The 13154-nt window shown below is 39.9% G+C and overlaps 1 protein-coding gene across 1 annotated transcript; it reads left to right on the plus strand.

Moving 5' to 3' along the window:
- The first annotated feature begins 1814 nt into the window (after positions 1 to 1814).
- On the plus strand, positions 1815 to 7327 carry LOC138060232 (dual specificity mitogen-activated protein kinase kinase 4-like). The gene is made up of 6 exons (XM_068905969.1): positions 1815 to 1957; positions 3283 to 3334; positions 3430 to 3557; positions 4759 to 4839; positions 5357 to 5491; positions 5826 to 7327. Exons 1-6 carry the CDS (start codon positions 1856 to 1858, stop codon positions 5880 to 5882), a joined length of 555 nt encoding a protein of 184 aa, XP_068762070.1. The 5' UTR covers positions 1815 to 1855; the 3' UTR covers positions 5883 to 7327.
- The last annotated feature ends 5827 nt before the right edge of the window (positions 7328 to 13154 follow it).

A 13154-nucleotide genomic window follows, 5' to 3' on the forward strand; every position in this document is an offset into this window, starting at 1 on the left:
CATTTTAGTCCTATTCCCTGGACACCATTCTTTATTTTCACGTGTTTTTTCTATGTGCGTGTCTCGTCTCCCGAATTTGTTTATTTAATTTTTATAATGATTTTATGTCGGTATTTCCCATTCATTTGTGTTTTCAGTTGCGCGTCCTCCCAAATTGTTTCATATCCCTTCGAATGGTAACCTGAAAGGGTGTCTAATGCCCTAGTCGGATTACTGACGCTCATAGATTATGCTAGTAAAAGTGGCATATTATGCTAGTAGCATTGCTTTTTTTTTTGGCAAAATTATGCTAACATTATGCTCTTTTTTCCAAATTATGCCACCGTTTTTTAAATTATGCTCTTTGAAAAAATGCAAATAAGTCCAATACATATATTTTTTAACTAGAAGCCGTTCGTCTGCAGGAAAGAAACGCAACAAATCCACAATAAATTTTGAATAAACATGTGGTTCAGGTTAACATGCACACTAGTACTAGATAAATGTGACTTCCGGTTTCGGTGCACCTCAGACCCGGGCTCAGTGCTTCACAGTGAACTACAAATGCTACTAGTTTAACTAAAACTTTAAATTTCGATTTAGGTCACCAAGTGCTTGGGACTAGAGACAAAAAATTATCAAATAATAGCATGATCTGATAATTATCAAAATGCGCAAATTATGCTAGTATTGCTACTTGGCAGAAATTATGGCAGTTTGCTCGAATTATGCCAAAAATTATGCTAGCATAATCTATAAATGCCTACTTTCGGGTAGCCAGCTCGCAGACATTATGGGGCATGTCAGTTGGCGTCAAGCTCCTACGGCATCTCATTATTTGAAAGTTGCTCAAGTTTTACGTCCTGAAGGTCCTTCAGACTTATTATCCCGTCACGACCCCTCTGCCCAAACTCTAGCTTTTTCTTACCCTGACTTGAACAGTCTCCGCCGTTTCACTGTCGCCTTTCCCACTGGCTCTTCGCCTTAGTTTAAGTCTTGGATGGTCTGGAGTTTTCTTTTCTGGTTTAAGTGTGGGACCTGATAGGTGTGAGGTTAAGTATTGGCTGACTTCTAGGCTGTTAAGGCCGTGTTTAACGTTGGTCTCCTTGCGCGGGAGCATATCTCCATCTCTTATTAGCGAGCGTGAAAGGGACTGTCGCAAATACTATGCTATTCGCGCCAGACCCTTGCAGTGCGAGTATAAATAAGAGCTCCGCATATCATTTCGGCTCAGTTCGCGTTAGAATCCTGTGCATGTCGGCAGCCGTGGCATGACTCTTCCTTTCACGCTCTCCTCGTTACGCCTCCGCGCTTTTCGCTCTCCCGTCTTCCCCCCCCCCCCTCCCCCCTTACCTATTCCTTTTTTCACATCCACTCAAAAGCGCGGTCGCATATCTCCATCTCTTATTAGCGAGCGTGAAAGGGACTGTCGCAAATAGTATGCTAAGTATTATACTACTACTGATACTGCTGCTGCTGCTAATAATAATAAATAATATAATAATAATAATAATAATAATAATAAGATCCTGATTGATTTCCTTAGACAACTGGTTGTTGCCTGGAACCAATAAAACCAGATTCTATCTGAGATTATTAGCAATAATAATAATAATACATTTAATAAGGACTGATTTTTGAGGAGAGGGGAAAACCAGAATACATGGAGAAAAACCTCTCAGGGAAGAGTACAGAACCTACAAACTCAACCCACAAGTGACACCAAGTCAGGAAGTCGAACCCAGGCCATATTGGTGGGAGGCAAGTGCTCTCGCCACTGCACCATTCCTGCTCCCCTGCGAATCACATGATTCAGTGCCAGGCCAAATGATTGACGTAAGTATTGATTGTGTTGCAGGGGGATGCCTGGATTTGTATGGAATTAATGACTACGTCATTTGATCAATGTTACAAGCATATTTATGGAGTCCTGCATCAAACCATACCAGAGGATATTTTGGGAATGACTTCACTAGCAGTAAGCCCACTTTCTTATTTTTCTCATTTTCAGTCTATTGTAGCTACATTATTGTATAATTTGAGGTGGCTTGAAGGTGTTTTCCACAGGTACTGTAACAGTGGCAGATTTCAAATGGAAAAAGATTAAAACACTGTCAGTCTTGTCATGGAATCATTTTGTCATTATTTCTGTCTAAGCAGTTTAGTAGGCAGTTTGGCACCAGAACCTACATGTACATGTAGTTTAATGACTAACCTAACCTCAAAGTCTTTAACTTGCATTTAAAAATGTCTAACATACATGTAGAGCGGTTTTCAAATGAGTGTCGTAAAACCAAAACCAAAGTAATTACTTTGGCCAATCAAGAAGGACGGAGACAATCCAGTAAACCAATGAAAACTCGAAGTAATTACACGTAGCTGACACAAAGCGCGAGCCACCATTGGATTTGGTTTCACTTCTGATTGGTTGAAAATATGGCGCGAGAACTTTGAACCAATCACTGAGTGAAGTAATCATAAACCAAAGTAATTACCTAATTACTTTCGACACTCAATTGAAAACCGCTCTATATATAGTTTACCTTATAGTTTCCTTTTCTAGATTTTACTTTTCATATGTTTTAATAGGCCTAATGATGTATATACATGTAAGGGTACTGTAAAAGTCCATGTATAAGCTGCACCCCAAATTTCGAAGCATCAATTTTGAAAAAAATAAAAGACAACAAAGTCTGAGCAGCATGACTGTTGTCAGGGTATTAAGGACAAATTCGCAACACTTCCAAATCGGCACCCTTAATCCTCACGGTATTAACGAACGCTTTTCATTTAACTAATATATTCCTATTTTTCACGTTGCCATGTTACACCAATAGCGTAGCTCCTACTCTACTATAAAAACTTCACGTAACCCATAATTCCTCGATTCGCTCTGACGAAGGGCTAACGCTCGAAACGTCAGCTTTTAGAATCTCTGTACGGTGGCCAATTTGCATTATCAACTCCGTTGATGAAACCAAATTTTTCAAATGACGGGGAGTAACGACCTGATCGGATCGTAATGATCCGTCAAGATATTCGAAGCTGCCCCAGGAAGTTTGACTTCCGGCAGTAAAGCTTATTTCCTTTTTAAACATCACTACCCGACATCCGGTGAGTCGGGCCGTCAATAGCAATTGACGACCCGACTCAGTTCAAGTATATTGGACATGTGTGCATTTGCCGGAGATAACATTTGTCACGTTTTTAACACTCTATTTCACTTGTCTGCGACAATGAGCTAATCCTCGGCCTCTCACTGTGCACTGTGATATTGAAAAAAATATCTTTCTCTGTATACAGGTTGTAAACGCACTTGATTACTTGAGAACTAATCTCAACATCATCCATAGAGGTCTTTGATCCTGGTATTTTGCACAAACAGTATCTCGCTGTTTACAAACAGACATCAAAGACTAAAACTGTGTATCTTTTCCTTTTTCTTTTCAGATGTGAAACCCTCCAATATTCTTTTGGATCTCCAGGGAAATATCAAATTGTGTGATTTTGGCATCAGTGGTCAACTTGTTGATTCTATTGCTAAGACAAGAGATGCTGGGTGCAAGCCTTATATGGCAGTAAGTTGTTTGATGGCACTAATGTATGCTGCATGCTGTGTTCGTGATCTATTGAGGTTACACTCGCTCGTCATTTTAATCTCCCTAACCTCTCCAAAAATCACATGGCTATCTGCGGCCTTTCCCTACATCAAGGTACGACGGAAAGCCGCAAGAATCTGGAACAAAAATTCATCTTCAAAATCGGCACACTCAATCCCCACGGTATTAACGAACGCTTTTCATTTAACTAATTTATTCCTATTTTTTACGTTGCCATGTTACCACCAATAGCGTAGCTCCTACGCCACTATAAAAACTACACACCCATAATTCCTCGATTCGCTCTGACGAAGGGCTAACGCTCGAAACGTCAACTTTTAGAATCTCGGTACGGTGGTCAATTTACATTATCAAGTCCGTTGATAAAACCAAATTTTTGCTATACGGGAGGTAGTGAGTTCGACTCCGGCCAGACCAACTCTCGGGGTCTTAAAATAGCTGCGTAGAAAGTGCTGCTTTTTAAGTATTCTCGGATGAGGACTATAAACCATAGGCCCCGTCTCAAAAATATCTTCCACGTTCATAAGATATTGAAACTGTGGGACGTTAAAGAACCCGCACACTATTCGAGAAGAGTAGGGGATGAAGTTCCAGGTGTTGTGGCTGTCCTTTGTCAGGGGCACCCAACGTCACTTTTCGAAAAATATCTGTTCGGAAGACGACTTGAGATCTAGAATTTTCGGATCGTTTGTTGTAAAATTTCTTGCTTGCCTGCCTGTCCTAGGATTTTCGAACATCTAAAAAATGGTATAATCGCCCATTTTAAACGGATTTTTACCCTAAAAAGGTCACCTAGAATTTTTGGGAGCCTTTTTTCAGGCTGAAATTTTCGAAAATGTAAGCTTTGATCCCAATAATTTTCGGATCACTAGACTTTCAGCTAGGAAATCCGAACAGATGAAACATTTTTAGAGGATAAAATATGCCTATATCTTCCGTTTAAATACGAAAACATGTTTAACAAAGCGATGTTATGTGGTTTAGAACTATATTCTCGTTGGGTGCCCCTGCTTTGTGAGTGTATGCGTGGGTGAGTATGGCAGGTCCACATCAGTTGAATAGGTGCTAAAACTTCTCAAACAAATAAATAAATAAACAAACTACAAACTTCACCCGGTCTCCGCGTGTTATTTTGTAATTTTTATTGTTTTTCTTGTAGCCAGAAAGAATAGACCCCATGTCTTCACGACAAGGCAGCTATGATATCAGATCAGATGTGTGGAGTTTCGGTATCACACTGGTGAGTGTTAGGGGCAACCGGTTTTTTGGAATTGAGATCCTTAAGTCTGCCAAAACACAGGAAACGCCATTACAACTAAAATCAGAAACCCATAAGGGTTGAAACGTGTAACGGCTCTTGTGTTCCGGCTCTTGTGTTCTGGGAAACAAGCTTCTGAATATTCAATTTGCTAAGTACCATATTTGGAACAACAAGAGCGAGGAGTTTCCAAATTTGGTACTTAGCACTGAAACATTCAACCAATGAGTTCGCACTGAACATTCGAAAGCTGTGAACGCGCGTTACACGTTTCAACCCTTGTGGGTTTCTGCTAAAATGTCTTGTTTATACATGGTGTGGGTTTCCAGTGAGATTTACGATTTTTTCGCTTTCTGCGCGCGTGAATGAAACAGAAATGGGTAGGAAAGGCTGACCTTTTCTCGACTAGCTCTCTGTTTGATTAAAAAAGATTTCCGGCAAAAGAAAGGACTCGCCAGACAGCTTCTAAAACTGAGTCCTCTGTTTCATTCGTCATTAGATTGAACTTGCTACTGGTAAATTTCCGTATCCCAAGTGGAAGAGCGTGTTTGAGCAACTGAGCCAAGTGGTGAAAGGAGACCCTCCTCGTTTGGCAAATGATGTGTCTAAAATTACACAATTGCCAACACGATTAGTTTTCAAACTGATTAAAATTACTTAACCAAACACAATGCGATGACGGAGGTAATAACGGCCTTGCGCGCCACTTAGCATAAAGGTTAGATGCTTAAAATTCAATGTGATTTTGTTTCAATACTGGCCAGCATTACGACAGGCGCACTCGGAAAGTAAGAGGTGTTTACTTCCGATATCTGATCAATAAACGAGATGCCCTCACCTCCTATACACAGTCACTTTTTTTGCTTTTTCAAGCTTTCTTAAATTCTTTTGATGTCGTGTCACTGTAACGAGGTCGGACAGCAATTTTTTTATTTCTTGTTTATAATGTGTTTTATTTGCTTCTTTAGCTTGACAAAAGATGTTACCAGAAGGCCAAAATATGCTCAAGCATCCTTTTATTTTAAGATACGAGGAAAAACAAGTAGATGTGGGCGCTTGGCTGGATGGAGTTTTGGCGCAGGCGCCTATACAGAACTTTGATAATTTAGAAATATAACGTCTTTATAAAGGTATTTTTGCACCGTTTGGAATAATGTAAATATGATGCTTGAATACGTCTTCAAGGGTTACTAAAATTGGGACAGATAAATAAATCTATGCCACTTCCCTCCTCTCCTTGAATGTTCTACGCCAAACGTCCTGTAGCACTTCACGTTACACTATGTTAAATCTAGCACTTCACGTTACACTACACTCTCTTCAGTTAGTCCTGTATAATAGTTTCCTTTTAACAACATTTCCTCGACTGTCCAAGGAATTTGTCCCCCATTGTTGCTGAATCATCGTTATCTTGACTCGAGAACTGAACAGTTTTCTTTTTGGATGTCGTATAACGAACACCGTTCACCAAACACCGACGAAGTGACTTGACAGATTCAAATGCGCCAATCACAATTTGCAAATCGGCAGGTCACAATAGGCCATTTTACAGTTGTTTTCTCATTGACCTAGCATTTGAATGGCCGCAGGTCACTTTGTATTGATACAAACCTCACAGCTTTTCTCATGTAAATTGTGTTGTTGTAATTCTGATCAGTCTACATTAAGGCTAGGTACCTTAGCTACAACTGTAAAATGGTCTGTTGGTTTATTTTGCTCTGACCTCTGTCTGATTGGCTGAGGATGTTGGGGCGAATCATGCTATACCAAATTTATCATGAAATTACTCAAGTGAGAAGGGATCAAAAGGCGCTGGGCACATGTTTAACAACTAATCAACGGCTATTTTTTATTTAGTCTCATTTGTCAAAGTGGTTACTTTGTTGTTTTATCTTTCGCGGTGATTGGCTATAAAGATACCTCGCACAACGTTTTGGGAAACCATTCAGAAGGCCTCGCTCGAATTTTCCCGCTCACGTAGCTGCATGGGATTCTGATTGGCGTGAAGTTTTTTTTCCCTGAAATTAGAAAAAAGTTTTTATTCTAAGGGGCCGCTTTGGTTTGAGCATGTTGTTTATGTCACTCAGTAGTAAAATAGTAATTAAGTAATCACCCCCATTTGGGATAAATTTAAAATAATCTCCGTCGCTTTGTTTTATCGCATTGTGTTGTTAAGACGTACCGGTAAGCCTTAATGTTCAATGTAAAATTTAATAAACATGATGAAAAAAGGATATTTTTAGCTACGCGAATGTAAGAAACCCGATATTTGGGATGCTTTAATTCAATTACTTCTGTCACAGCAATGGTGTCTAAGTACCTATGTACCCAATGTAATTTCACAATCGTTGGAAATGAATCTTTCTACATACCCGTGTTGTCATAAATTGCTATTTATTATTGGTGAATAGAATTTGGCATTTGAAATTAAGTCTGATGGAAACTCAATTAAAGTCTTTCTAAAATCATAGTTTGTGTTTGTACGTCAGTCAGGATCATTTTATCACGTACTTCAATCCAGGAAATGTGGGAGGTCGAAGAAGTTGGGCAGGGAACCATTAAAAGTTTTGTTTACGTTCATTGATTCCAAAGCTAATGAAACAAATGTAGCAAGGACAATCTCGACTTGGATATTTCAGCAGGGGAGCAGGCTGGCACAGTTTAAGGAGTACTCGCTTTTCTATCAATGTGTCGTGTGGGTTGTTGGTTGTGTACTCTGCCCTAAAAAGTCTTTCTGGAAACTCCGATTTCCCCCTAATTAAAAACTTAAGAATTTATCATTTATCACTCAAGCTTGTGTATCTTTGCATAAAAAGTATTTACATGAAAGTTTTACAAAATGGCACCAAAGCGTTGATCGATAACGCTTCAACGTGTTTCACAAGGTGTGAAACAGTCTCGCTCTTCTTTTTATCACGAAAAATAAATGTATACTAGAGTGCCATTGAAATAATTTGTAATGTCTTTTTTTACAAAGGACAAAAGTGAAGAATGGAAATTTGTGCGCTTCCAAAGTTTCCGGTCAAGAACGCCAATTTCAATCGTATTTTCGGTAAAAAGTAAATGACCAGTGGCTCAGCATCCACTCCTGCACATGAGTGTTACATGTGAACCCTACGACGGTTTCGCCGACTTCGTAACCAAAAGAAACGGAGGGCTCTTGGGACGAGAATGCGACGTGAACTGACTAAGTTCGAGGTTACATAGTTGAAGATAAATTTTCAATGGTCTCCTAAACTTTAAAACCGTTCATAGCCTTTTCATTCCAAGATAGTACACAATTTCCATTCCGAATTACTTGGAAAAATCGCAAAATTGTTACAATGGCCCAAAGATATATTTTCTAGTTTGCTTCAGCTCTCTATTCTCCTCATTCGCTCATTAATTCAGTTTATTTATTTTCATGTGTGAACAGTGGAATAAGGCGATAAATAATGAAAAGGGTATGACTCAGTCGTTTGTGATCACATTCTCTCCGGCAATTGGTGATTTTGGTCATTCTTGGTTTCTGTTTACGAAAGAACAGAAACTGAGGAAATCCGCCACTAGATCGACTTTCGTATGACCTTGAAAAAGTGTTCGCAATTTGTTTGACGGACCAATGTTCGGCAAGATTAAAACAAAGCTTCTCCGTATTCCCGCCAAGGAAACTCCCATTATGGGCAGTAAACAGTTCAATTGCCCAATCACACTATTGCATTTCAAATGACGTCGATGCGAAATGCCGATCGCTTTCCAGAAAGTTCCATGGAGAGATGACGTTGTTTGCGTTCGCGTTCGCTCTATTTCAAACGGGTCGTGTTACACGTGACAACCTGAAACGGCGATTTGTCGCACAACATTGTGCGCATTCCACTTGAAACTCGCGGGTTCCGCCAAAACGGATTTTGGATTCCATACAATGGACTCCGGATTCCAAAGCCTCACATTTGCTGGATTCCGGATTCCTTCCCATCAGACGAACTTGAACACGCACTGTCCTTCACACCCTCCTCTTCATCTAAACATGGAACCTGAACTAAGGCCCGTTTTAAACGTCGCATTTTACATGTGCCGAATCTAATGCAAATGAGCAAAAACAATAGATTCGGCTCATGTAAAATGCGACGTTTAAACGGGCTACGGGTGCCCGGCTTTTTTGGGGGAAAATCCGAAAACAGATTATTGAATCCAAAAATGGATTTTGCGTTTCTGTGGCGAAATCCAAAAACGGATCATGAATCCAAAGTATCCACACTCGAGGATACTTCGGATCAAATCTAAATCCGGAGTTTTAAGATTCACCACTACTTCAGCCTTTGAAAAAGTATTTTGACAAGCGGTTTTCCATGCAAAAATAATACACAACAGCTACCGTACATGGCATTTTAGCCCAAATGTTTTTCTCATTTTTACCGCACGATCGAAGACACGAATAGGTCAAAAATAGGTAGGTTTCCTGCAGATTTTACAGCAGAAATTACACTAAAAATTTTGAGAGAGCAAAAGTATTGTTACTCCCTTTCATATAGCTAAAAAAGTAAACTGCAAAAATACCCTCTGTAATCGATTTGTACCTTAGCACGCAAGTTTTTCGTCATTTCTTTTTATTGGTCTCTGTTTTGTTTTTTTGCTTTTTTTTTTTCTGGTGGCATTTTCATTGAAGAAGTTCTCTAAAACAAACAAGTTAACCGCTAATGTTTTTGTTTTGTTTTTTAAATTGCACGCAACTCTGGGTTTGTCTGTTTGCGTTGTCATGGAAAATAATCCTTTTTTTTTTTGGACGCTGAGGAATCCATTGATCACAAATCCGTTTTCGGACTTTCCCAAAAAATGCACCCTAAAATCCTAGCGCTGGCACCAAGATTGTTATTGAAAATTAGTAGTTTACGCACAGCCTTATTGGGACACTTTGGGCTTATCAAGGTTCGTTGAACGTGACGATCGAACTTCGATCTTCAAATCTGCCTTCCCTGAAACACTGAGATGCGTTGTTCTTTAAGTACACATCTCCACAGAAGTCTATAGTCACGCTCTCCGCCGACATTAAACATATTTTGACAAGTTAGCAAAAACTGGCAGTCATTGCCTAATGAGAGACGTGGGTATACGAACTAACCAATGAATCCATCTACCAACTCATCAATCTATCAATTAAATGACCAATACAAACCCAGTCCAAAATGTCCGTCGAGGTGGAAGAATTCCAGTAACCTGTCTTTTGCGCCATCATACTTTCATTTAACTTCATCTACAGGTCATTCAAAACAATCAAAGTTCAGCTGTAAGATGATAAGCGATGTACGCCAAGGAAACATGAATCTAAGAATTTGCAATCATCTTCCTACAGAGATCCCTTTCTCAAAAATCCCAGAAAATTTCGGGGCTAATAAACACTCCCTCCACCTTCAAAAGGAGGACTTTTCCAGGCCTGAAACTGCAATTGTTCTTGCCTTAAAAACAAGCGTTTAAAATAAGGTTTTCAGTAAGTAGGTCGCAGGTCGGAGCCAAAAGCTTTTCAAAGGCAAAGGAGCAGTGTACCTTAAGCATAAACGATGAGGAAAGCTTTGACATAATTTGTGCAATAAAAAAGGCCTGTCTGTCCGCAATATTTAACCCCCCACACAGTTTGTTTTTGCGGTTTTTAAACCCATAGTCATATTCATTCCATGGAAAAATCATTTGCGAGTTCTTCTATATTTCGCCATGGCTGCTGTTCGCCATTTAGAATGATCAGTGATGCTTAGATGAATTCTAACAAAAAAACAGGAGCAGCTCTTTGTACAGAGCTTATTTTGTGACAGGCCCCAAAAACGGCCATCAAAGGGGTTAACATTCTTGAAATCAGTCTTCAATATTTTCTTTTGCAGTGAATGTTGTCCCAAGGAAATGAGCTGAACCCATGTTTTATTTTGTTTTTTTCGCTTTAGCCAATCTCCCAGCCCATAATTATAACCAACCCCTGGAAAAAATAAAGAATCAATAACGTGAGTTTCCAAGCATAATTGCCATGCTCCGAGTTTACAAAAACGTGAGGCCAGAAAATATCTCCTAACCTGCAAATCAGCTTTGTCTTTCGCCCACTTTCGAACATTGTCTGCCAACTAATTTTCCCCCGCCACTGGCTGCTTTTAAAGTTCCTTGACGATTTCTTGTCCTGCTGCAAACACTTCAGTGTCACGAGAGCACTAATTAACCGCGCACCGGTGGCTCAGGTTGTTGAGCATCGGGCTGTCTTGTGGGAGGTGGCGGGTTGAGGGTTGTCCAATACACCGACATAATGAGATTCATGGCACTTCACAATAGACATCACAAAGTGTTCCCCAACCTTAATCCTTAAAAAATACATTTGTAGTAACAGTTTTGCGAGACATGAAGAGAGGGACACTTTGTGATGTCTATTGTGACGTACCAGGAATCTCATTACAATCTCATTATGTCGGTGTATTGGACATGTATGGGCGGGTTCGAACCCCGGCTGTATCAACACTTAAAATAGCTGAGAAGTGCTGCCTTTGTAATGACATCTGCAAATGGTTGGACCTTAAGTCTCATTGGATAAGGACTATAAACCGTAGGCCGCGTCTCACAAATATCTCCTATGTTCATAAGTTCCCTGTGGGACGTTAAAGTACCGACACACTTTTCGAAAAAAGTAGGGAATGAAGTCCCCGGTGTTGTGGCTGTCCTGTTCTCTACAGAAAAAGTGGCCGGCTTGGTGGCAGTGATGTCTCTAAAAAGACATGCGGTGTATGAGGCCACCTAAGCAGAGACAGTTGGGTAGTGGACTCCTGTAATTTGATTGGCTTATAACAGCAATGCTACAAGCTCAAGGCTCTTCTGTTGACACATAAGGTCAACAAAAAGAAAGTAATAATGATAGAAAGATGCTTGTTGACTTTGAAGTCGCTGCAATTTTGGGGCATGTAGCATGTTTTAGTACGCCAAGCGCCACGATGACACAAAAACAGAATTGAAAAAGGCTTCACTGCAAAAACTTATTCTACTCAGGTTTGATCATAACTAGGCCAATGCTTAGTTTTCAACTCATTTCCTCCGCCTCCTCTTAGAATAATAATTTAATAACAATAATAATATTGTTAAATATACAGTTGAGCTTTATCTGTTTTCCAGTGAAACAATATGCGGCCCTCCACTCTTTTCAGTTTCTCGCGAAATTCAAGGCGTTCCATGTCCGACATTGGGCCATTCTATAACCGAACGTACTCTTTGCGTAAATGCAACTATACTCAAACGAACCCCAATCAAATCAAAGATATGCGTGGTGAAATGGCATTTGCCCTCGAGAATTTTCTCGGTGTATACTTCAAGGGAGCCAACAAATAGAGCACAAACCAACGTAGCTAGCCCTTTGGGAGAGTACTGTCTAACCCCCAAAACGGTGATATTGGCTACTGACGTTTTGCCATTTTCCCGCGATTGAGCGCCGACCACGAATAATTAATTAATTAATCGACTTGTACTTGGTTTTATTACATTGTAGATGTCTGTAAGGGGATTTTGAATTGAGTTCCGTAAGGCCCAACCAAATCAACTACTTTGGACAATCATAGCAGCCGCTGAAATCAAGTCTACCAAGAAAATACAAGGATCCGCTGCAGCAAGCGCTGGAAAATAGGCGCGAATAAATCACAAAATTGGCTTGAGCCCTTATTGGCCGAGAAATGTGGCATCAAGGATTTTAAGCCAATCACAGTGTAATTAAAGTGATACAAAGCCCAAAAAAACCGGTTTATTGTTTTTGAAACTCAGTTGAAAAAAGGCACTCAAATGATGCTTCCATACTCTTTAGTCATACATAATTTAAAACAACAAGAGGTGACTTATATTATGGGCTTGTTTATCAGGGGGCGATCTGAAAGAAAACAATGAAATTCTTTTACCACCTAGGTTAAAGGGAACCTCCACTGTTTTAACAAATGTTCCCTAAACTGTTCCATGATCTGTAGCAAGAAAATGCATTACCTAGTGAAATAATTTCTTTATCGCCTTCCAAAGATCGGCCTCAACGCTTCCGGGTACCGCCATCTTGAATATCATGCATTGCAAGTATAGGGTACTGATGACGTTTGTCGGTTGCTTCGCTTCAAATCTCCTTGCCTTGTTTATATTGTGTATATTTTCGTGACGAAATTCAGTTTAATGGAGAAGATACAGATTCTTCCTTCAGGGATCAGTTGGAGCCAGAATACTCATCAAGCGAAGAAAGAAGAGAAACCGTCATGGCGAAGAAGAAGAAGAAGAAGAAGAAGAAGAAAGCAATTCTTTGCTTGCAAATTTAGGTACTCAAGATCGCC

The sequence above is a fragment of the Montipora capricornis genome, chromosome 8, assembly GCF_036669925.1.
Source record: "Montipora capricornis isolate CH-2021 chromosome 8, ASM3666992v2, whole genome shotgun sequence".
Taxonomy (NCBI): Eukaryota; Metazoa; Cnidaria; class Anthozoa; order Scleractinia; family Acroporidae; genus Montipora; species Montipora capricornis.